Source organism: Antedon bifida, chromosome 8 (genome assembly GCF_963402885.1).
Source record: "Antedon bifida chromosome 8, ecAntBifi1.1, whole genome shotgun sequence".
NCBI lineage: Eukaryota > Metazoa > Echinodermata > Crinoidea > Comatulida > Antedonidae > Antedon > Antedon bifida.
In genome coordinates this window covers 21,740,556-21,766,904 of record NC_136233.1, presented here as the reverse complement: position 1 = coordinate 21,766,904, position 26,349 = coordinate 21,740,556, and the positions used below count along the sequence as shown (strand labels likewise).

Sequence of the window (26,349 nt, the reverse complement as noted above, 5' to 3'; positions counted from 1 at the left end):
AGATTCGTAATAAAGTTTAATTATGGTTTATTTTGCTTTCCATTTCCACACCCAAGAACATGATTTAGTATTTATTTATTATTTGAATGTAACTCATTTTTAGTGGGTCTCCTATCACAAGACCCTTGGAGTTTCCTGGAGGTCCCTGTTATCTTCTTTAAATTTGTTTTACTCCTTTTTGTTAAGTGTATTGTTTTTGATGAGATGAATAATGTGATTTGAACAAATTAAGATGTGAAAATTCTACATTAAAAAACTCCATTTTCATGAAATTTTGGTTACAGGCGTGTAATCAATCATCCATAACGTTGTAAAAGGACTTTGCACATTGGCTGTAAACATTTTGTGTGTGATCATTCATGCATGCATAATGAGACTCATACCTAAATCCATCAATAGTAGATACACAAGTTCCACCATTCATACACGCATCGTACGAACACCCATCAGGAAAGACGTCCGTTCCAGCGCACCCACAAGCAGCGGTAGTGTACGTTGTAATTCCTGTGAAAGACTGCGACTCCAGATCAATAAGATACGGCTCTTTTGTGACTGTGAAATTGTTGTAGCACGATCCCTCGCAAACACTCTCATCCAAAAAGCAAGCATCAATTTTTATCATTACTAAATCAAGTCCAATAGCAGCTTCCACCTGGTAAAAATAAATATGCAGATTTATTTGAATGTTTTATTATTGAATAATGTAATAGGTTTAAATAAGTAAACATGAGCTAGATGTGTACACTGGACCTAGGGTTTATAGTCCTTATTCTAGAAAACTTGTTCTATCACCAGAACCATGGAGTGAGTGAGCCTCGAACCCTTGCCGATGTTATGGTTACGTATTACGGTTCCACTTGTCTTAACGGCCACTCAATCAATCACTGCTATATTATTATTTCAATGTGAACGTATATTATGATGTTTACCAATTTAATGTTACAACACTCTATCAATGTTTACCTTTTCTTTATTCTGCCTGACAGCCATATCAAGTCTCTCAGCTTTGTAATATGGTGACCCGTGAACCGAATATCGCACGTCAATCACATTCGTTTCTCCATCAACATTTATCACGCTAAAAATATCCACATTGTCTTCAACTGCTACTAAGATTTCGGCCAAAGTATTGCGCAATACAAAGTACGTGCTATCCGGCTCTTTGATGAATTCTTCGGCTGATTCTCCTGATATTCTCAAGGACCCCGAGTTGTACACGGCTTCCTCTGGAATGTCTCTGACAGTGACGGTGACAGTGGATGTCTGGTCTGGGAAGGTGCCATCATCTGATACCAGAATCTGCATCTCGTAGATGCCATCTGGGGTGCCTTCTTTGATAAGAATGAATCCGGTGTCCGTGTCAAGCTAAAATAAAATAACATTAAATTGGTGTTTCTTCTTTTGAAAAAATAGATATTTGTTTGTTATTTATTTATATATATTTATACTGGGGGACCTCTTCAGTCGAAGACTGGTCTCCCAGTTATGATCTGTGGCTGTGATGTACTAGTACACCGGGGTAACCCCCTACTCGTCTCGAAAGATGTACTAGGTTCTTTAAAGTGCACATGAGCTAGATGTGTACACTGGACCTTTATAGTCCTTATCCAAAAGTACTATGTTTGGAAGGTTCCATGGTGAATGCTGTATCTTGGTTTTCTTCTTCCAGTCAGAGTGTACTGGGTTCAAATCCTGTACATATCCTGATCATACTTAAATCTAAAGTTCCTAATATCAATTTATATTCCATAAATAATCAAACCCATTAAATATCAATAATACTCACATCAAAGTACAGCCAATCATCGTTGTCGTTTGGCTCCACTTCTTTGTAAGTTTTGTCTTCCAAATCGTCTAAATCGGGTGCACTTACTGGTCCGACAGGTGTTGAACCTACACCAGTAGTGGTACCACCTAGCCAAGGAATAAAACGAGAAGAACAGTTCAATCAAACTATGTATGCCAAAAACATGTATTTAGAAATACTATAAGAGTATTTTGGACATATGGTGGAACCACCTCCCTTACCTTAAGTGATATAAGGAGGCAAAGAGTATAACTTGTATAGGCTGCCTCCTCTCATAGTGTTTATGTGTGAGTCATGTTCGTTTGAAAGTGTTGCTTGAAACAATGGGATAAGGTAATGAATTCCATGTGTTTATGATACGTATATCAAAGAAGCTCTACTGAAGGTATTAAACCGAAATTTCAGTTAACTTGGACACTAAATTCAGATTGGTTTTCCAAGGAATCAAAATCTTGGACCTGTCACTATCTTTGGCTATGACATTTTTTTTTTCATATCAAAACATATACAGATAAAAAGCGAATTTAAAAAAAACAACTCTATTGTACATTGATCCTAGCTTAATGGTCACTTTAATGGTCCAGAATAACGTTTTTAAAAGTACCTTGATAAGTGTAGACGAACATGGACTTCTGACCAGCTTGGTGTGGATTATCGTTAACATCCCCAACTTCAATTGTCACTGTACTAGAACAAGAGTTACCACTTGTGTCTTCCGTTCCAATTACCATGTTATAGAACTTTGTTGCTTCCCTGTCTAGTTTTTGTCTGGTTTTAATCTCAGCTGATGTATCTGAAAAAAAAAAGAAAAAAGTTATTTAAGGTATAACATTATACTTGTACAGCATTACTAGTATACATTTATTTAAGAGGGTGACCCTCGTCATTGTCAGCTGATTTTATATGCTCCTCAATGGACAATAAAACAGTGCGTAACACTTACCAGAGACTTCATCTAACGAGAAAGCCTCATTTACAGTATATTCGCCACCATTCTCATTACCATTGATTATACTGAATTTGTAAGGTGTTTGATTTGGATCGGTGTCGGGATCCAGAGCTACTATAGTCTCAACCAACTGAGGGGGGTTTAAATTCTCCATCACCACTGGACGATAATCTTCTACAAGACGTGGACATTCGTCGTTTATGTCCAGTACAGTGATACGCAACGTACACGATCCTGTTGCCTTTGGACTCCCTGCAAAAGGTTTGGAAAAGAGAAATCATGTAATTTTGTAGTATTTAATATTAATATTTTTTGTTTTGAGGAGCCTATTCACTACAAGCTATGCTTTCATTTAGGCTCCTCTACTTTATTTAAGTTATTAGTAAAGTGAAATAAAATGCATGTATTTGTACAATGTACAAAGGAAGTACAAAGTAGAAGTAGTATTAAATAACATTTTAATCAATGTTTCCAAGATTTTTAAGCAAACAGTATAATTCTACAACTCCCACCCAACCAAACAAACTAGTTTGAAAAAAAGTGTGATATGCCCAAATATGGTAGTGATATGACATCATCATATCCATATATGGGCACATCATATTTTTTTGTCAAATAAAGTTTGATAGTGTAGACAGAGTTTTTCTACACAGTTGTTATCAAGTCTTAATTATAGATTTCCTTTAAAATATTAAAATGTATATTAACAACAGGCAGCTATAAATACTATCAAATATTTTTAATGAAATTCTTTCTTAATTTCGCAATGTGGTGACAGAATTGGACTTTATGTTTAGGTTGCTTTATCCTCATAGCATCCTTCAAATGGGACTCAAAGCCGGTGGTCCAATAACTTACCGTTATCTACTGCCAAGACAATGAAGTTGTGTACTGGAATGTTTTCACGATCAAATGCTTTAATTTGAGTTATGACTCCTGTAGATTCGTCAATGCTAAGCCAATCCATGTCATTCGTGACTGGGTCCAATGCATACGTACTACAAATACAATATAAACAAGAAGATTATTAAACTTCTTGCTATGGCTACTAAATCAAAACTACAATTCACATGCTTAGTATATACTACATTATAATCTGCATGGTAGACTTGATCCAGATCATGAATACAGAGATAGAGCAATATAAATGAAAAATCAAGACTCGGGTTAATATTTCAACATATTTATTAACACTACAGACTGTTTCATTCTCCATCAAATCTTTTTATCTCTCTCATGAAACAGTCTGTAGTGTTAATAAATATGTTGAAATATTAACCTTGATTTTTCATTTATACTACATTATATAAATTCACATATTCTTAATTTCAATTAAACAAGAAATTTCAACAATTATTAAATCAATTACATACTATTTCATACACCACCAATTTTCTGAGCTTTTCAGTAGTATTACTGCAGTAACTACAGTTTGTTTTTGTTCTATAACTTGTTTTTGCAATTATTTAGCAAGCTTTTTGGGGATAGTCATACACACTGTTTATTAGTGACTGCCTCATAAACTTCTCCATTAAAACCTTAAAATCATACTTCATTGCAGTAAATGTCTGTTACTGCAGTAACTGCAGTAGAATAATGATTGATTTTCAGTTTTCAGATTTATTATAAAGTTTACAATCTTATTACATACATTGCATTTGACTCTGGATCTGTTGCCGTCACAGTAATGGTAAAAGTGGTTTGACCTTCTGTGACATCAGCTGAATATGCAGCTGGATCAAAGACTGGTGGCTCATTGACATCTGTTACTTGTATCGTTGCGGTAGCCGTTGCGCAGGTATTAGGATCGCAAGCACGAATTGTTAGTGTATACCTTTCATTGGTTTCAAAATCCAGTTCCTGTACAAAAACAATAAATATATTTTGAAATTTACAGGAGTTTTAAGAAGGTAAAACTTGATGACAAAAGCCAAGTTCACTCAGTTGCCAATTTGACTGCGACCCAATCTTGTTGCGCTTCCAATTGCTAGATATCTACACAATTAGAGAATAACCTATGAATATTCATGAATGGCCATAATGACACCTATCTTTAAAAAGATAGATAGAGTGATACGCATATGGAAATCAGGCATTTAGCTAAATGTGCTTCAATTCCCTATCATCTGAATTTTAAAGTAAGCCCAGTGGGCCTAATTTTAAAAGAAAAAACTTATTACTCATACATGAATATAGAAAATAAGCTTCTAGGGTGTAAACTGTAGGTAAGATACAGGATCACATGTGACATTGTTTTTATGATGTGACGCAGTACAGTACTGAGAACCAACTTTAAGATTATTTTATTTTACCATTACATTGTAAAATCTTACATTCTTTAAGTAAATAACGGCATTTTGTTTATTGACTGGGTTTGGAATAACTTCAAATTTAGAATCGACATTTCCACTCGTAATAACAAAATCCAGCTCCGCATTGACTCCCTCATCAGCATCACTTGCGAAAATCTCTAACACTTTATCGCCAGGGGTCAGTGACTCGGGAACAGATTTATCGTACGAAGTTGGGTCAAAAATTGGTGAATTATCGTTTACATCTGTCACAATGATAGTTGCTGTAGCAGTTGCTGAAAAGAAAAAAATTAATACAAAAATTATCAATTAATACAATAATAAGTTTTAAATAAAAAATGTCATTCTAAACATTGTAAATGCACATTTTCCGTAACATACCTGAGAGTGGCAAATCTGGATCTTGCACAATAACCTCAACGTAATAAGTATCTCTAATTTCCCGATCAAGTTCAACATCCCTGGTGGATATGTCACCATTGTCTTGATCAATTGTAAAGGTATTGGAGTCATCAACCAAACTGTATGTGTTTTGAGAGTTGGCGGGGGAGTCTGCGTCTGATGCTTCCACCGTCATTACGTATCGAATACCTGTATGAATAATAAAAATATTTAAATAGTTGTAGCCTACACTATCCAGGCCTCCTAATTTGGAAAATGAAATATTTGGAGGTCTTATGAAAGCATTTTAAACTATAGAAGGCACTATAAAATTTTGAACAAATACATTTTTTACAAATAAAGTTTATCTATTAGTGCATGTACCTGTTCCTTCAGCAATCTCGCCTTCATACTCAGCCTCATTGAATTCAGGAGGGTTATCATTGATATCTCCGACTTCTATGACCACATCTGCTGCGCCCTTACTTCCACCTTCGTCTTCAGCTATGGCAAGGAAATGCCATTCCGCTTTGTATTCGTAGTCCAAAGCCTGAAGCAGTCGTATCTCTCCAGACAATCGATCAATACTGAAATAAGCGCTGTTTTCGTACTCAAGTGAGTATGTGATCGTCCCAGATTGGGCGTCAGCATCGGTAGCCGTCACCTTTTCAGATAAAAAAAAAGTTTTTAAAAAAAAAGTTTTTAAAAAAAAAGTTTTTAAAAAAAATTGTAAAATTGTCGATAATTAGCAAATGATACTACTTTTTTAGAGAGGAGAGAGATCACAAACCAATCATTGAATTGTACAGTATCAGACAATTTTATTTTTCTTAGTATTTTTGATTAAACTTTGCCTTAATCGAGTACCTTTGGCAAATTGACTTTCTTAGAAACTGTTCAGTTATGTTAAATTATATTCAAATTTTTCTGATTTTCTGAAATAAAGTTTACAATAGATATTAAATAAAATTTTGAAAAGGTTTAAACTAACCTGTAAAATGACACCCATCTCGTTGGCATCTTCCTCCTTCAAATTATCAACGGTATACACAGCCTGATCAAAAACTGGTATATTATCATTTGCATCCTCGACATTAATAATTAGTCTTGTTGAGTTTTCATTCAAACCGTCTGTTACTACGTAGTCTAGCTCGTACCTCTCGATGCTTTCAAAGTCCAGCATAACAGCTACTTTAATGTCGCCTGTGTCGGAATCTACTTCAAAGACCGCGTTTTGATATGGGGAACCACCGGGGTTATCACGGGAGTAGGTGGTCCCGCCAGCTATTAAGTAGTTTAGTTCACTATCTGAAAAACAAAACAAGTTAAAAATACATTGAAATGACTTTATGTGTTAAAAAAATGTGATGTGCCCATATATGGACATGATGATGTCATATCACTACCATATTTGAGCATAGCACTACCATATATGGGCACATAAAGTTTGATAGTGTTGACAAAGCTTTACACTTGTCTTGTAAGTGGACACACTTTGGTTCAGATAGTTGTCTTCATATAGGAATCATTTTTAAGAGAGTCGGCACGGAAATGTTTAACTGAAAATTTGTGCAAGCTGATCCAGATCTCAGCCGAAAAAATATTTGCAATTTCATAATGGATAATTTCAAAATGATTCTACTGCAGTTACTGCAGCAATTAAATTTCTTTTCTACAACAATGTATGATTTTAATTTGTTTCAAGTTTGCATTCACTGGGTAAAATAGATTCAAGAGTAAACGAAAAAATCGTTACTGCAGTAGAATCATTTTGACATGGTCCCTAAGCTGAATCATACCTTCGTCTTTGTCAGTTGCGGTTGTACGTGTGACGACGGTGCCGATCTGAGCACTCTCAATCACGCTGGCGCTGTACTCCACATCATCAAAATATGGGTTGTTATCATTTATATCGATAATCTCAACACGCAGAGTTATAGTAGCTACAAAAAGAAATAAAAAAGTGCACAATTATCTATATTAAGTTCTTTAAAGGAATGCATTAAAAAAAATGAAAAAATGTTCTCATGCATGTTGAGTTTATAAAAAAGTTCTACATCACACATTTTAAGTTTGAAAATCATTTTCTCGCACATCCTGAGTTTGAAAAAATGTTCTCATGCATGGTGAGTTTGAAAACAAGTTCTACATCACACATCTTGAGTTTGACAATGTTCTCACACATTTTGAGATTGAAAAAATGTTCTCATGCATGTTGAGTTTATAAAAAAGTTCTACATCACACATTTTGAGTTTGAAAATCATTTTCTCGCACATCCTGAGTTTGAAAAAATGTTCTCATGCATGGTGAGTTTGAAAACAAGTTCTACATCACACATCTTGAGTTTGACAATGTTCTCGCACATTTTGAGATTGAAAAAATGTTTTCATGTCTGTTAAATTTTAAATATTTACGTAGCAAACTATACCTCTATTAGGTTCCCCATTCTTTGGTGGAATAGCAGTGGGGGCGCCATCTTCTGCGATAATAAACAATGTATACCCATCAATTGCCTCTCGATCAAAATTTCCATTAGTAGTTATTTCTCCTGTCGTTGGATTTACTTCAAATAAAGGTTGGGGATCTTTTGCTGGATCTTGTGCATAAGTAACCTGCCAAAAAAAAATTGCAGTGATAATATTGAGTAAAATGGCCAAGCGGTTAAGGCGGGGGCGCCATTTACTGTACCTAAAGAGCCAACAACATCTGCATGAGGCTCAGTGTTTACACAGTTTACCTGTGTGCACTTTAAGGAACCCAGTTCAACATTCGAGACGAGTAGGGGTTTACAAAATAGGGGGATGACCACCTATCTGATAGGACAGTGATTAATTTACTATTGGTAATCCTTGGCCACAGACATAAAATTAAAATTAAATAACTTATTGCTTAAATAGTGATTAAGTAATTAGTAGAGATAGTTTGGAGTTTAAGATGATTTTACACTTTTATTTTTTTATTAAACCTTTATTTAGTGAGGGTGACCCTAAACAGCATAATGCTGACAATCAAAGGGCCCTCATATAAACATTATAAAAAAACATTTATGGAAAAGAAAAATGGATGAACTATGTTTTAAAAAATATATATACATAAATACAAAAATATAGCCTACAATACTATACAAAACGTTGAGGTTTTTCTTTTTGAATTAAATATTTTTTTAGAGAAGACTTAAAATTGTGTATCGTTACCGCATTTCTTAGTTTTAATGATACAATGTGATCTTACAGTTTTATAGGCTGCTACTGTGTCTGTGTCCTCAGCATGAACTGTAACAACTTCCTTATTTTGGCCGGCGTAATCTCCCTCTACTAGGTTGACCGTGTACTTGGACAGGTCAAACTGGGGTGTACGGTCATTTTCATCCACTATGTTAACTGTCACGGTTATATAGTCAGCTAATTGAGAATTATCATCAGTAGCCTGGATTAGCAGTTCGTAGCTAAAAATAAAATTCATAAATTTAATCTGAATTTGAAAAAACCTCACGTATGACCTAGGTATATTACCAGTATGATACAATGTGACCTTTGACATCAAGTATCAGTTATCACCTGGTTTTACTTTGGTAATTATGAAGGACATCCTACTGCATGCTTGAATGTGGCTGACAAGTCTAATATTGGAAAGGTAGGCACAACTACAATGGGTACAGAATGATATTTAAGATAGAAATGATTATAAAGATGAAAAGGATTGTCAAGAATATGATTTTGATGATTAACATTTATAGTGAAAATGATTATAATAAAAAAAAATCTTAAATTCACTCAATAAAACTTTAAAATCTGTAGAACAACGCACAATTAAGTGTAAAATTAAATAAACCAAACCTTTGAACTTCTTCATAATCCAAATTGTCAAATACATGTACGGCTCCTACTGTAGGGTCGGGAATCTGGAAACTACGAGGGCGGTTTGTTTCAGGAGTAGTCCCGACAATGAGCAGATATGTTATGGTTGACGATGGATCAGACGTCGTCGCGGTAACAGTAAACACTTTAGTGTTAATTGGTGTACTTTCATCAACATCCACAGCGTCGACTGGAGAAAACACGGGTGCGCCGGCTTGATTGTCAACCAACGTGATGTCAATGGTTGATGTCACGTCTTGGATAATCTCTTGGTTATTATCTCTTGCTGTCACTGTTAATTCAATATTCTAAAGTCAAAAAAAAATGTAGAAAATGCGTAAAATTGATGCATACAACAATCGTCTATACAATATGCTTGCACTGATATGCTCAATGTGGTTGGTCTTGACCATGTATTCAAATATGGTAGTGATGTGACATCATCATGTCCATATATGGGCACATCACATTTGTTTTGTCACATAAAGTTTGATAGTGTAGACAGGGCTTAAGTTATACTATTGGTTAAAGAGCACAATTGCTTATTGAGTAAAAAATAAATTCTAACCCTTTCTGCATTTAAAAGTGGAGACTTCACTGTAAGAGTTCCATCTGTATCTAGTAGAAACTCGCTACTTGTCTGTCCCAATGTGTAAATTAAACCATTTTGATCTTCCTCATCCGGGTCATAAGCTTCAATTTTAACCACTTCACTGCCAACACTTAATGTATCCTGGATAGTAACTATAGGAAAAAACAAACAATTAAAATTCAGTAACTTGAAGGGCACTCAGGGAGCGCAAACCTCCACCTAGGCATATGAAAATTGAATCACATGTTCTCATAAAGCTATGAAACCATCCTTTAAAATCTTATGAAAATCAGGCAATAACTTTTTGAATAATCGTGCTAACTAACAAATATAAAAAGAAACAAACACACACACACACAACCTAATACAACGAAAGATTCCTCATGTGCACTAGATATTAGGAAGCCTTCAAGCTATGTCATGTTAATGAAGCGCATACTAGATATTGGGATATATTTCTAGGTGTTAACAACGACCATATCAATTGACGTGACCTAGTTAGGTCGTCATTGATGAGTTCATACAGTATATCACCAGAGGAAATGTCAATCTAGATTTGGACTCTTCAGCCCTAGCAAAATACACCAATAGCATGCAAACAGCACACTCTAATAAGAGGGATTACAGATGATGTGATGATGGAAGTAAAATCTTTATCACCTGATGTTGGACTTAGTATTGGAATTTCATCATTCACATCGTCAACGGTAACCGTTATCTGGCAAAACCCTGTTAACCCATATTCCGCACTGTCTTCGGCAAGTATCGTCAGAGAGAAAGTTTTATCCTGTTCACGATCTAATCGTCTTCTCGTTCTTAACAGACCTACACCGCTACTAAGTGTGTCTATTTCAAAATATCCTTGTTTTAATTCACTCTCTACAAGAGAGAATGAAATCACTCCATTGATCCCCGGGTCTGCATCGGTTGCTGTTACCTGATATATAAATAAAAAATAGATCAAGGAAACAAAACACAACAAAATGTTAAGGGGGTGCTTCATGTGTATCTTATTATAACGATTTTGGCTTTTCCAACACAAGTTTCAATTAATTTTACCGCTTTAATATTTTATAACTTGAGCCTGTTTTCCTGTCGACGTTATTCGACGCTATCGTCATTGCGTTAACAGTTCAACAATGATCGTTTGAAACGATCAAGTTGAAATGATAACGATAGCGAGTACCTTTTCCTGTAAATCGTTAAAATGTCAAGATCGCCAATTATTGTTTACGATAACGTCGACAGGAAAACAGGCTTTAATAATCATAAAGATATTATGATTGACAACAAATTTAGCACAAGAATTAATAGTAGTTGGAAGTTGAGCACAATAGGCATGTAAGTTGCCTTTTCTCTCCGACTTCCTTCTTATCCATTATTTCAATAATGTTATATTAATGGGTTTTTTTTCTTTTTTTGATGAATAAAAGAAACTTATAGTAAAATCTTGTTTTTCTTTTTTTTGATGAATAAAAGAAACTTATAGTAAAATCTAACAAGTTCTCCTAATGCTCATTGGGGAGAACTCTGAATCTACTTTAACTTACTTCAAGAACAGATGCACCTCTTTCCTGTTCCTCTGCTACAGACGCATCATACAAATCGCAGTCAGGGAATTCTGGTGCATTATCGTTGATGTCGTTGATGCTGATAGTAACAGTAGCCATTGAAGACAGTGTGACGACAGGATTACAACACAAACCGTCATCCACTGCTTCTATCGTTAGTATGTATGAAGCTTCGCTTAGTGCTCCTGCTATCGATGTTCGTGATACAACACCTGACAGGAACAAAATTAAATAAAATTTGAATGCTATTTTTAGAATTGTTTGATAAGACTTCAAAGCAAAGGGCTGGTGCTCTTTCCCAGACCTTCACCATCCCCCCCCCCCCCCCTCACCAGTTTTACGATTTTACTATTACTTACCTGTATACTGACCGACATCAAACAGGTTTGACCCAGACACTTTCCGAAAAGTAACCGAATCACCATCCTTATCGGACGCGTAAATCGTATTGATCTTGTAACCGGAGGTCACCGTGTCGTCAACATCAAAGGTGTAGTTAGACTGACTGAACGTTGGGCTGTTATCGTTCACATTCATAAGGTCAACTTGGACTTGCGACGTTGCCGACTTTCCGCCCAAGTCAACGGCAGTGACATCAAATTCATACATAGGAACTGCTTCGTAGTCAAGTTGCATTGTGGGAAAGATGGTGCCGTTTTCATCAATTCTAAATGGAACGCCATTTGAGAGGGAAAGGAGGAGTGATCCGTAGTATTCTCCATCTTTGTCAGTCACAGTGACTATTAATACAACAAATAAAATATAAATTATGTATATTATTAATAATTACCACCAAAATTACATATAAGTTAATAACCATAAATATAACAAGGCGTTGAATAATGATTCACGTACAGACTTTAATTTATTATGCTAATTAATAATATATTAATAATATATTCTTAATCTTAGTTAGCCTTTAGTCTATATCATGTTGTTGTTCAATGTTGTAGAAGTATGTGGCTACTAGGCGGTCACTAGACTAGGCAGTGTTGGTCAGTGCATGGAGTTGTCTGGAGTGCCTGTTGTTTATTTGTGCATATTTACCCTTTTAAAAAACAGGCCTATTTTTCCTAGATTCTTGTTCAATAATTGTTTTTTGTATATATAGTATAAGTCTAGCAGTAAACTCTGTCACAACACTCAATCAAAATTCCTAAGCCTACATTGTGTGTACATATGCAGGTTTGACAAGAAAGCGACCAACAGGCCAGGCAGGTCCAGTTCGATCACCCTCATCACCACCACCTGGCCTGGCTTAGCCTTTAGGGAACGACGGTCTACTAAAGAGCCAAGCTTCACCTATTTCTCAACGAGTTGACATTATAAACATAACCTGAAACAAATGGATTTTTTTTTTAATTTTACCTTGGCCAACTGCTGAATCTGAATTTTCGGGAATATCTCGGAAAGCGTAAAACAATTGACTGAAAACTGGTCCGTTATCGTTTATGTCCAATATATCAGTCACGTGTACCTGAAATAAACAACCAATCACAATAAAGTGTAAACTTTTTCGATTACGTAATATTTGTTTACTTTTTTTCTCGAACACGTGGTTAAAGATTTACGTTTTCACGAGCATCCGATCGGGAAAAACTCGCGAAAACTTGTATATTAACTAATTATTGTATGTATAGACATCTCTTACCTCACAAATACTCTCGCCGATCAAATCAACTGCTTTAACCATTATAGTATAGCTGTTAAACATCTCTCTGTCCAATGTTGTCGATAGTGTTATCAATCCGTTTTGATCAATCGCATGGTTAGTTCCCGCAGGTTGATCGGAAATTGAATAAGTCACGGGGTCCGTATTAAACGATCTCGCCTGCACTGTGATTAAACTAAAACAATACAATTAATTAATGATTTGATTTGGGCCTACCAACGCCAGGGAAAACAGAAAGTCAACGTGCATGTAAACCTACACTTATTTAGGCCTATGCCGTATCGTTATTTCAAAAAAACATAAAGGTTTACAGTATAAGACTACAATATACATACTTTGTTGGGAGTGACGTAATTTCTTCCGTTATAACTACGTTATACGTTTCTCTGGTGAATTGAGGAGGGCGTTCTCCCACTTTAACCCGGATGTCAGCGGCAGCCTCTCTTGTGGCGTTGTTCTTCTCTGATGCCGTTACTGTCAAGACGTACTCCTCGCCGTCCACAAATGAGCTCCCTTGCTGTTTCTCGATAAAAACATTACCAGTCACTGGATCCACGCCAAACATGTTGCTTTTATCTGGTGATCAAAAGAATTATTAGGATTCATTATCCATAAAATTTGACAGAAGGCCTACTTTCAATAAATACAAACTAAAAAGTGCGAACGAACTAAATCCGATCACTCACCGAACATAATCCGATCACTCACCGAACATAATCCAATCACTCACCGAACATACTCCGATCACTCACCGAACATACTCCGATCACTCACCGAACATACTCCGATCACTCACCGAACATACTCCGATCACTCACCGAACATACTCCATCACTCACCGAACATACTCCGATCACTCACCGAACATACTCCGATCACTCACCGAACATACTCCGATCACTCACCGAACATACTCCGATCACTCACCGAACTAAATCCGATCACTCACCGAACATACTCCGATCACTCACCGAACTAAATCCGATCACCCACCGAATTACATAATCAGTGCATAGTCTAGTCACACGCGTATACTTGCCTATGTTTATTTGTTTGTTATTTTAAGTTAAGGCAGAATACTCTAAATCATTCCCTTAACTGTTGTCTGCTAGACATCACTATCTATTTTTGTCTACGTTTTACCGTGTATGATGATGTATCATTGTTAGTGTTAATTTTAAAAGTAAAAGACTGAATTAATGAATTATATTTTCCAGATTTTAAACTTACCACTAAACAGACCATATACGATTTCTGTATCGGGGTCTTCTGGGTCACGTGCATATAATGTGTACACCGTGACGTCATTGACAACATTTTCTGACGTCACAGCAAGGTAGGGCTCATACTCCATCATCCACTCAGGTGGCTCATTTACATCCAGTACGTTGAATGTTAATTGCACGGATTCTGACGAACCTATGAGAAGATAGATAAAAATAGATTAACATTTATTTTTAAACAAGGCAGAGATACAAAGTTAAGCTATGTGACAAAAATGTGATGTGCCCATATATGGACACGATGATGACATATCACTACAATATTTGGGCATATCACTACCATATTTGGGCACATATCAGACTTTTTTTTAACATCATGAGAGCGAAGCAAGTTGTCAGTTCTTTTTTTTGCTTTCCGCAATCGTCGAAAGAGTGTGTCATTTTGAACAGAGCATTATCACGCGGATCACAATTTATCAATGACCGTTACAGCTTTTGAAAACTTTATTAAGTCTTTCTTTTAATCGAATTACACTTTCAACACAAATGTAGGCCTACTGATTTCCAAAGTGCATGGTCAAAAATATAAACTACAACATTTCAAATATAGTAACAACATTTACAATATAAAAATTAAAACATCATAAAATAAACTAGGCCTATTTTACAAAAGGTAATCAGATTAGTTGTACAGTTACTGTGATATATTTCCTTATAATACTTCGAATGTCGCGTCAGTTTGTTTCTATCATTGTTTCGGTGCTTTTGTATTCTATATATAACATCGCATTAGGACTAAATCGACAGATAACACATCGTTTCCTTATCGTTACTTCAAAAAGTCGCTCTTTCGGTTTTGTAGTTATTATAAGTTATTAAATTATATATAATAAATATATAAGTACCGGTACCGGGCCATTGCTATGTTAACAGTAATTATGGTAATAATAATATTTTTATTTTAAATCTCATAAAACTATTAATAAAAAGGAATATATAAAGGCATCGTTAACATGGTTTACTGAAAATGACGCTTTCGCTTTAACTAATTTTAGAACAATCTATGAAAAAAGTTTGCGGTAAATTGTTATTGTTTATGCTTGAAATCCGATGAAACTTTCATACAAATTTCCGGAAAGTTTTTTTTCTGCCGTGTTTTTCCGCAAAAACAAAGTTATCGGTAAATTATCAGTCATTAATAAAACAACCAGATGCCCAATCACAACGCAACAATTTGTCCCCCAGGTCAAAGGTTAAAAATTATCGCATTTATCCAATAATTATCTGATCTGAATGAGATAATTATCGGCTAATTTTTATCGAGTGGAATCTGTTAAACCCCGTTTCCACAGGCAGTTTATCGGTTAATTATCGGTTAATTTTTTTCGGTTATTTTTTACCGGTTAATTTTTGGCTGCGGAAACACGGCCTAATTCAAAAAATTAAGTCAGATTCGAATGCAAGTAACCATGGTGACAAGTAGAAATGTCAGCGCAACGCAAGTAGTTTGACCAATCAAAATCGATAAATAATCATGAATCATATCCCATCGTGATTTGTCAAATACATGCGTTGTGGTTACGTCAATATACGGGGCGCACTCTGTTAAGAAGATTTTTAAAATTCTAGAACAACGTGTCCTTGCGTTGGATCCTAGTGAAAACCAAGTTTTAAAAGCCACTACAGATGAGTCAATATAAATAACATTAAGAGACGTGCCATGATGTAGGCCTACAGGCCTGTTAAGGTGCTTGTGAGCCGCTTGGCGCGGGTAGGAACAGTCCCCGGAACAGTCTGACACAGGGCTATAGACATACAATTAACATGTAGGCCTACAGAAACATAATGCACATTCATTTTGTAATCAAAATGAAATCTCAATAACATTTGATAACAATAATTATGCTAATTAGTTATTTGGTTTCCCCCTGTTATCTTCTTTCGGATCCGCCACAATCACACTCATACCGTACCACACTGCACTCATGCCCCAGGAATGTGAATGTAACACAAAAACACTTCAGTAATCTATTCAATAAACACAGACTTTAAGTTTAACTGATAATACGTTAATCAAATTTGATTTATGTGTAAACGTTACATGTTATCATTCTGAATACGTCACGATACATTAGCATATTTTTACGGGGCGCAGTTTGGGACATTTCTGAGACATTGCGTATGTTATGTTTTAAAATAGATCATGGCACCCCGTAGTTTAGTGTAAACGTTACAATGTTATCATTCTGAATACGTCAAGTTACATTAGCATATTTTTACGGGGCGAAGTTTGGGACATTTTTGAGATATTGCTATGTTATGTCTAGACTGAGTTTTGAATTAATATTATTAGTAAAAAGGTAATTTTTTGGCACATATGGCGTTTCACACGTCACCTAGGCCTACTTGAAAAAGACAATATCTACACACCCGTAGTTTAACCGTCGATGATCGGCATACTTAGCTTAATTAATCAACCGTCTCTTTAATTAGTAAAACTTGCATAACCGAAACCTACCACCATATTCAAAGCGCGTAATGCTTCTACGAATCTGGTGACGTCATCATAATGGTGGTTACAACAGACGGAAATGAAATGAAAAACATAATCACAAAGGAAAAATTGAATAAGCTTTCTAACAATGATTAGTAACCACTATTTATTGAATGTGATAAATATTTGCAAAGCTGAGTCATGTTTGAATACAACGCCCCATGATTATTCAAACTTAACTTTTACAATTGTGTTGTAGTCTGCTTTGAATAAACACTAAAACTCACTATGTCCACATTGCACAGTAAAAAGCAAACAGAACAGTACATAGAATATGCGCATTCATATCCAAAAAAGGAAATACATATATTATTATGTCGATTTGAATTTTTCTCGACATAAGGAACTTTGTTTAAAATTATATTACTGCAGTTACTGCTGTAACTTTGCTTATTGTGTGAACCCTTTATATTCATTTTTTTTTTGGTAGACCTATGATACATACAGCTAGTAATGTTGTGACTGCCACATATATACTGTACATTGAAACAATTGAAAATCATACGTTATTATTAGTGCAGTAAAAATGTAGTTACTGGAGTAATTGTAGTAGAATAATTTTGACGAGATCTCTAAATGAATAGCAAAACTCACTGGCGTATAAAATTACCAGTAGGACGCAACGCAATGACGTAAGCGCAACGCAATTGTGACCACCAATCACGACATGGATTACTGAGCTGTCGTTTATGATTGGTCAACTCACTTGCGTTTTACCTACGTTGTTACGTTGCGTCCGATGCCGAAACCAAGCTAAATAACCACAATAAGAATATGGGACTTAACTAAAGTATACCAACAAGTTTAAATGTAGGTAATTGATTGATTGATCATTTTATTTCAGAATAAAAATTCCATATATGTATATAACAAACAATAAAACGGAAAATCACACTAAAATAGGATAAAATAGTAATCATCAGATATTGTGTATTTATAAAAAAAAATATGTAGGATCTATGTGAAATATTTATTTAGCAACAAAAACAGGACCTATAGGACCTATATGAAATAATCTTACTTTACATGCCGTTATATAGTGATGCAATGGATGAGCACCCAGGTGGACTGACCGATGACGAGGTTCGATGATATGGCAATCAGAAGTGGAGGGAGATAAGAATAATTCTAACTGTACTTTAGCAATTGATATCATACACTATGTTATCTACCTGGTATTGCACTATTACATCTACAGTATGTATTATTTTACATGTGCCGCGTCACATAAAGTTTGTAATAATGGAATTATTTTATGGTTAAATGGAATACAGGGTCATGCTTCTAATCACAGTACAGGGAATCGGTATTACGCGGAACGGATGTAAAATGTCGTCCCATAGTTTATAATTTAAGGGTTCACGTATATTAGTAGCTATATATATACATTTGTATAAAGCTCTGTCTACACTATCAAACTTTATGTGACAAAAAATGTGATGTGCCCATATATGAACATGATGATGTCATATCACTACTATATTTGGGCATATCACTACAATTTTGTCAAACTAGTTTGATAGTGTAGACAGAGCTTAAAAGATGTCCCTCTATAAATTTTAAAACAATTTTTTTCAAAACATTTACTGTGTTACAAGTTATTTTCGTACGTACGTCAGAGGCGATCATGAAAAACAACTTCTGAACATACTATAGTTTCAAGATTTAAAGTTTTAAAATGTACATAATTTATACACGAGTCAGCACTATACATTTAAGAGATGACCCTATATACACTTTTAAAACATTTTGCTGTGAACATACCAGTCAAGTGCCAAAGTTATCGTACGTACGTGGAGTCATCCACACGATATCATCAATAACAACTGTAGGCCTACTGTTGATGGTTTATGATATAGTGTTACTAATGTGTGTCTGCAAATGTGTGTAACCTTACACTTAAGATTCAGAAATGATTGATGTCCGATACATTCCATAAACTGAAATTTTGCAGAAGGGGGGATAAAAATATGTGCGCAAAAATGTAACAGTTAATAACAAAAATATTACAATAATTGATGTTCCAAACACCGTAGGTCACGTAAGACATTTAAGCTTGGTTCCAGCAGCAGGACGCAGCGTAAGTACGTACGCGCAAGTAATTTGACCAATCACAAGCAATGGATATTCGAACTGCTTGTCATTGGTCAACTCGTTCTTACGTTGCGCTTACGTCATTGTGTTGCGTCCTCGAGTGGGAACCAAAATTTAACTTTATCCCTGGTTGTACAAGATACAAGATACAAGTCTACTTTATTGTCAAAATTTTGAGATATGTTATGTTCCGTAGTAGATCATTAAATAATACAAAGTGATAATTATTTAAATAAATTAATACAAGTTACGATCTTTTAAAGTTTTGATTAAATAAATTGCATGCCATATACAGTGTTGAAAATCTGAAACGGTTTGTGGAAATTATTTTCTATGTCAGTCTAGCCCTTCCTGATCTGCTAATAATAATATATAAGTGTAATGGGTGGGTTGAGTCTTGTATAATTGAGTTAATTTTCGTTGTGGATCTCTACATGGTACCGGACCCGTCTTGGACTGATCAATCACTCTTCCACCTTATCCCTTCTCCCTTGTATTTTGCATTTGCTAGGTTAATGATGTTGTGAGCGCATAATACGTGCCCCCTTTAATAATCAAGGGGAAAATAAAGATAAGAAAGGGCAGACTATGTACCACACATGGTATTGATTAATGTTCTCTAAAACCCCACGCAGTGGTCTCCAAGGGGTCGTTCTCCCTGGATCATCAAAGTTTGCTATGAACTATGTATCGACGTCTATGCAAACTTTATGACTATAAGTAGTAAATATTTTCATGGATACGATAAAACTTAATTATATTATTAGTAAGCGGTTGTATTGTTTTATAATTTATTGGAAATGACATCGTATTTTTACGGCCAGACAAAAATAGAACATTTATCAATCAACTTTTTCGAATGTTACTTAAGTAATATAAACCATGGGGGAGGGGAGGGGAGGGGGGGGGGGGGTTTTCCAGCATGTGGAAACTAAAGCTTGGTTCTCACTAGGACGCAGCGCAATGACGTAAACCGCAACGCAAGCGAATGACCAATCACAAGCGATGGTTTAATCCTACTGTCGCTTGTGATTGGTCAATTCGTTTGCGTTGCGGCTTACGTCCTTCCATTGCGCGCGTCTAGTGGAAATCAAGCTTAACGGTGAAAATAAAATTGATGATGTATGAATGACTGTATAATAAAGATATATAAAAAAATACATACATAAAAGGGTTAGTCTAAAACGATTTTACAAATTGCATGCGTCAGGGCTTTACCGAATAATACCACAACAAGGAGTATTAAATTCAAGGTGCATTGTGTAGTATTATCTCCAGTAGTATTTCTAAATAAGGTATTGTTAAAGGCTACTATGTACTTTTATCCTACATACAAAAGAGATCCGCTGATAGGAATACATAAAGAGACTATTATAAAAGACAGTGTTGTTTGTTGTACCAGTATATGTTGTAAATCAGAGAAATTAATGAAATGAATCATGATTTGTTGTGGAATATTAATTATAATTCTCGCACGCATGAATATACAATTAGATCTTCAGTAAAACAATATCACTATCCGTAGGCCGAGAGCTTGCACTGATGGCCTACTCCTCCCAACCCCTTAACACCTACACCAACCCCTTCACGCCTATAAACCTACCCCAACCCAATCAAAACCTACCCCTCACCCAGCCCCATCATACCTATTCCTACCCCCTCATGTATATCTCCTCAGTTACTTTTAGAAAAATGAATACATAGGTCACTATAAGATTAAACAATTAATAATTATATTATAATATATGCCATCACATGCATAATCTCCTCAATTACTTTGAGAAAAATGAATATCTAGGCCCAAGATCAAAATAAATAATGATATTACATTATAATGATATATATACACATATATGCCTAATTTTTACCGGTTGAGAACACGCAATCTATTGTATAATAAGCGGAACGGGAAATTGTCTTCCAGTAATTTCCATGGAAAAATTAAGATTTCAAACCGCCAATTACTGTCGACCTCTTCCTGGAATGACGGTTTTGAAAAAAGTTTGTCTTAGTGAACTAACCCCATGAACAAGTAGGCTTCTGTCTATGGTTTTTCAGAAATTCGTATAGGTATTCTGAATGTGTTTTTAAAAGAAAAACATTTTGAAACTCAGTTGTGAGATGGATTGTATAATGCATATTTGTAAATGTGTTAATTATTTAAATTTGTCATCAGTGATATGGGGCGTTTAGGTTTCATTGAACAATTATCGGTAACACTTTACCCAGGTAAATTACTATAAGTCTGAAATGTTTCTATTTTTTGTTTTAAAACACATTCAGTTATACGAATTTCTGAAAAAACATGTTATACAGAAGCTTAACGTCTCCATGGGGAAGTTCACTAAGCCTAAATTTTAAAAAAATTGTCAATCCGGGAAGGGTCGACAGTGCGGTTTGAAATCACTGAATGTGGCCAAACATTAGTGTGTTAATGTATGTTCATTAAGGGCTGCGGTCGTCGTAAACTTAGCCTATAATTTAAGTCACTTTAGGGGTTAGGCCTAGGCCTGAGTTCTAATCGAAATCGAGTACGGAGTAGTATAGTAGCAGCCTTGCACAAGGTACTGTAGTAATCAAAGGTCTTATGAACAAATTACTTAGAATTATCTTACTTGGTGCGTATTTATTCCAGTAGACAACATCGACTACTTCTTCTGGTGATGTTTCAAAATCCAACTGCTCTTTGACAACCACTTGATTACCAATCACCTCAAACCGAGGGTTATAATTTTCCATGACATAACGATTATCCAACGTGTTATTGAATTCGTAAGCTGTGAATCCCAGCGACACAGTTTCAGATATATCCACAGTCACATCGTTCAAAGCAACATCTCTGCGTTTTCTATGACTAGTGTTGCGGAGTTTACTGTACCGCCGCTCAAAATCTGAGTACTGTAATCGAGTGTTATCAATCCTATGTTCTAATTCACAATCAATCACAGTAGTTAAATAGCATAAATAAAAAAATAATAATCCAAATGGCTGTAATGTATTCCACATCTTGGCAGAGGTTATTCACAATTATAAAACGATCACATGAATTGCAGACACGAATCGATAGTTATACCAACTCGAAAGCAAAAGCAACGATTGTGTTCAAAGTCCAAGTCTTTCCTAGTCTGTTCTCACAATGCAAACAACACGTCATTTATTAAGCAAACAATTCATCCTGTTTAGTAATACAATGTATTCTGTATTCTACCTATTGTATGTTTTACCTATAGAGGATAAGGAATGCGTTAGACTCACTCGAGTGTTTGCTCGCTGCCTATTGGTGTAGAATAAAATATTTCTGAATGCGACGGAAATACATATGCAATTGTCGTGTGTTAAAGGAAGGTGTTAAACTGTAACTGAAATATACAATGCAAACACACGGATGTTAAGAGAGAATCATAGATCTTCATTATAAGGAAATTGTTTCTTAGCGACCAGGTGACACGCATATCCGACGAGAAACGGAAAAGAAAAAAATCACTAATAAAATGATTCGTGAAGTATTCGTAAAGCACTCGTACGCTCGTTCCTATATACTCTTTATTTAGGTCCGTTAACGCTGGGTGTTACTCCCCGCTGTTTTAATTGAGCTTCACACTCTACCCTGGGAAAGGCCCCTCCCCTTCCCCAGCCGCATAACAACCCAGAGGCATGTTACCTGAAATTCCGTTTCCACATACAGTAGGCCTACTAATTTAAAAGATAGGTAATCGATTCTGTTGAACGTTTGTTAATGCAAAAATCAATTACTCCATAATTCCACACACATTTCACAGTTATAAAATAGCCATAACCTCTAGGCCTAAGATTATACAAAACGCAAAAACATACACACGTATAGCCTGGGCTGATTTACAGCTTGAGCTTAATGTTATGCACAGACATCTATTAATTATGCACGATACCTAATTAATTATGCAAGCACCTGCTAATTATGCATACTCTGGGATTATATCATTCGGTAATTATTATATGTGATACCCTTATAATATCTTCATCCTTGTCAATCTTAAACATGTACAATGAATTTAATTGTATTTATAAATTCACTGAAAGTTGATGTTTTGAATTCCAAAAGTATTAAGAGCTTTTGTTTCTTTTAATCGGTTCCTTTGTGTTTTCAAAGTCGAGGCGAGTCATCAAAGGTCACTGCCTTGTAAAACTTATTTATTCGGCAAAGTTACATTCTTTCCATTGTCATACGTAAGAAAGATCAATATATACTTCTGACCACACAGCGTCGACGTCAACCAAAAGGATTTTGGGGTAGTTTCTGTTTGAATAAAGTATTGGTCACATTAAAAGGTTGTTCATTAAGTCAACACCCAAGCGTAACGAAACTGAATTAGTTAAATTCCCAGTGCTATATCTCCACATAATATCTATTTCCGAAGTATCATAGGAGTATTTGGTAATACAGCATCACATGTGGTGCCTGTATCATGTAAGGTTAGGTTAAGGGTTAGGTTACTCTAGATACATGTGAAACACATGTGATGTTGTATTAGCAAATATTGCTATGATACTTCGGAAATAGATACAGTACCGAGAATCGGCTGAAATTGCAGTATAATGCTGGGATAGATAGTTGGGACGAGTATAACCAGGGACGAGTTAACAACAATAGCTCGCTTATTTTCATTTATAAAGAATTCAATAACTCTTGTTATTTATAAACAATAAAAGTACACAGGAGGCCTACCCGAAAGTACATGTACTTTATACCCGCTGACTTGTTTATTATGTTTTGCATGTTGTTATCAAATTCCGTTCCATTCACTTATTCTTTTCTTTCATCGTGTATAATAAACACGGAACTATAATATATTGACGCGTTTTTGCGGTATTCGAAATACAAAACTACTTTACGACGACTATATACAGTAAACAATTTATAGAATTCCCAACACAACAATGGCATGAATATGACGGCCTTGGACGAACTCATTTAAACAATAAGGGAAACTCCACGATTTAGCCTCAAATCGAGAGTACAATAACTAGACTATAGAGGCTGATTATAATCAGAATTAGCTCATCATGCGTGGCCATCCAGAGAGTCCTGGATGTGCGATGGCACGAAAGCGTAAGCTGGGTTGTCTGCTGATAAAGTGGTCATGTTTTGCTGTAGGACTACGCGTTGTATACGTGTATTGGCAATAGAATTTATGAGCTAAATTATACCTTACAATTATGAGAATAAAAATAATACAGTAATTCAATTATATCAATAACAAATAAATCATCAATCAATAACCAATACAATATCAAATCAATCAATAAACAAATCACCAGTCAATAACCAATACATGCTCTAATAATAATCAACAAATCAGTCAATAATCTATACATCATCAATCAATAACCAATAATCATCAATCAATAACCAATAAATAACACATAATCATCCATCAATATTTATCCATCACTAACAAAAAATCACCAATCAATAATCATCAATCAATAACCAATAATCATCAATCAATAACCAATAATCATCAATCAATAACTGATAATCATCAATCAATAACCAATAATCATCAATAACTGACAACCAATAATCAATAACAATCAATCAATAACCAATAACCATCAATAAATCATCAATCAATCTACAACCAATTTGGCAGCTAGGCATTTTATTAGCAACTGTACAATTAACAACGTGTTATGTTACTAACTATCAAGTGCGTACAACAGCAAATGGCAAGGTAAGAATAATTATTGTATAAATGAAAAAGTGAAAAAAAGAAGATAAAAAGCAAAAGATATAAACTTAATTAACATTAATAATAGCTTGTGTAGCTTGCAGTCATTCATTCTTGGCAAAATATAAAGTAATGTTTTTAAGAACGCAACGGAAAAAATACATTTCATGTTAACAGCATACAACGGACAAGCTAAGAAGCTACAGCGTAGTAATCTAAATCTACATTATTTTTTTTTTATATAAATAACTGGAAAAATTAATTTACATAAAAACACTTTCCATATTTGGAAAGAAAACACTGGTACAGACTTTGGAAATACGTCCATATTGTACATACCACATATTGCATACGATACGATTCCCTTGTAGTATTATAAACAAAATGAAAGATTGTGGTAGAGGGCGCTATCTCGATTCCTGGTATAGTCAGTACTTTTTTGTACAGTTCTGAATAAACCGAATCACACCCTACAGCTTTCCTTGGCTACTAACGCCGAAACAAATTAGTGCCGACGTTTAACTGACCACTTCAATCACTTTTCTGCATAAATAATTAACTACACCTAGAGAAAATTGTTTAACAAAATGAACTACAAAAAAATAAAAATGTGCTTGTGTTTCTCGTGTCACATTTAAAGATAAAAAATAACTTACCTATTCAGCCTTTAAGATACGTAGTTATCTATAAACCTTATTTACTAATTACTGTATTAAAGAAACAACTAGTTACTTACAATTTTAAATATTTGTAAATCTTATGTTATAAATATCCAAAACTCAACAACAGGACAAACAGACAAATATTATTATTATTACTGGAAATGTTCCTAACTGGCAAGTGACTCAAGCATGTATGTCCACTAGTATCTTACAACCATTACAAAATGCCTGTGTTTTTATCATTATTTATAAACACTTACTTTCAATTATCAAGGACTTATATATATCTACAAAAAATAGACAAATTGTAACAAACTAATTTGACTGATTTCTAAACTTAAACCAGACCTCCTACGGGGAGCTGTGGTTCCTGCAGATTAGCACAATATTGTGATGTCTAATTTTTTTTTCAAAGCTTGTAATTACACAATTAGTTATTACTGTACTATGTTAATTTGTAAACAATTTGAGACTTAATCTGTAATATTTATTTGTTCTCACCATAATAGGTTAATTATGTTAAATAAATTAAAATATTAACTACAATGGAATGGTGAACATTTTTGACCTATTATTGAGCAAATTTCTACAATTATTATCAAATCAAAATTTACTTTACATTATTATTATTCTGAGATTACAACACTTGAGAGATTCAAAACTCGTTTCCATCGTTGCCACCGTACATATCAGCAAGTTTCTTAAATCGTGGACCCCAGTCGTTCAAATAGTCGTAATTTTGCGAGTCGTCGGAGCTGCCGCTGTTCAGGGAGCTGAGAGAACCCGCCGTAGACCCATCTCCTTCGTAATCAAAAGTGTGGAGCGTGTCATACGGCGGGGCATTCGGATCATCATCAGCGTTACCTAAACGTCCGTTAATATAACCTCCGACATCATCTACAAAAAAAACAATTTTTAATTAACATACATTACCAAAACAGATTCGGTAGTTGGTTGAAAAAA

The 26,349-nt window shown here is 34.9% G+C and overlaps 2 protein-coding genes across 2 annotated transcripts in view; both read right to left on the bottom strand.

Moving 5' to 3' along the window:
- LOC144850611 (neural-cadherin-like) overlaps nt 1-22,146 on the bottom strand; it is a 29,941-nt gene extending 7,795 nt beyond the window's left edge. The window contains exons 1-24 of the mRNA XM_078707937.1: nt 21,629-22,146; nt 14,373-14,561; nt 13,478-13,718; nt 13,122-13,317; nt 12,839-12,947; nt 11,830-12,210; nt 11,450-11,682; nt 10,560-10,836; nt 9,876-10,051; nt 9,287-9,615; nt 8,682-8,895; nt 7,879-8,062; nt 7,249-7,392; nt 6,441-6,757; nt 5,834-6,113; nt 5,450-5,659; nt 5,090-5,343; nt 4,408-4,616; nt 3,615-3,754; nt 2,751-3,008; nt 2,412-2,600; nt 1,787-1,914; nt 964-1,365; nt 384-652 (exon numbers count right to left, since the gene is read on the bottom strand). Of these exons, the coding sequence (XP_078564063.1) occupies nt 384-652; nt 964-1,365; nt 1,787-1,914; nt 2,412-2,600; nt 2,751-3,008; nt 3,615-3,754; nt 4,408-4,616; nt 5,090-5,343; nt 5,450-5,659; nt 5,834-6,113; nt 6,441-6,757; nt 7,249-7,392; nt 7,879-8,062; nt 8,682-8,895; nt 9,287-9,615; nt 9,876-10,051; nt 10,560-10,836; nt 11,450-11,682; nt 11,830-12,210; nt 12,839-12,947; nt 13,122-13,317; nt 13,478-13,718; nt 14,373-14,561; nt 21,629-22,019 (5,720 nt within the window). The 5' untranslated portion in view covers nt 22,020-22,146. The remainder of the gene's footprint in view (nt 1-383; nt 653-963; nt 1,366-1,786; nt 1,915-2,411; nt 2,601-2,750; nt 3,009-3,614; nt 3,755-4,407; nt 4,617-5,089; nt 5,344-5,449; nt 5,660-5,833; nt 6,114-6,440; nt 6,758-7,248; nt 7,393-7,878; nt 8,063-8,681; nt 8,896-9,286; nt 9,616-9,875; nt 10,052-10,559; nt 10,837-11,449; nt 11,683-11,829; nt 12,211-12,838; nt 12,948-13,121; nt 13,318-13,477; nt 13,719-14,372; nt 14,562-21,628) is intronic.
- A 2,492-nt stretch (nt 22,147-24,638) lies between these two features.
- LOC144850696 (neural-cadherin-like) overlaps nt 24,639-26,349 on the bottom strand; it is a 36,293-nt gene continuing 34,582 nt past the window's right edge. The window contains exon 31 of the mRNA XM_078708073.1: nt 24,639-26,283. Coding sequence (XP_078564199.1) covers nt 26,042-26,283 — 242 coding nt within the window. The 3' untranslated portion in view covers nt 24,639-26,041. The remainder of the gene's footprint in view (nt 26,284-26,349) is intronic.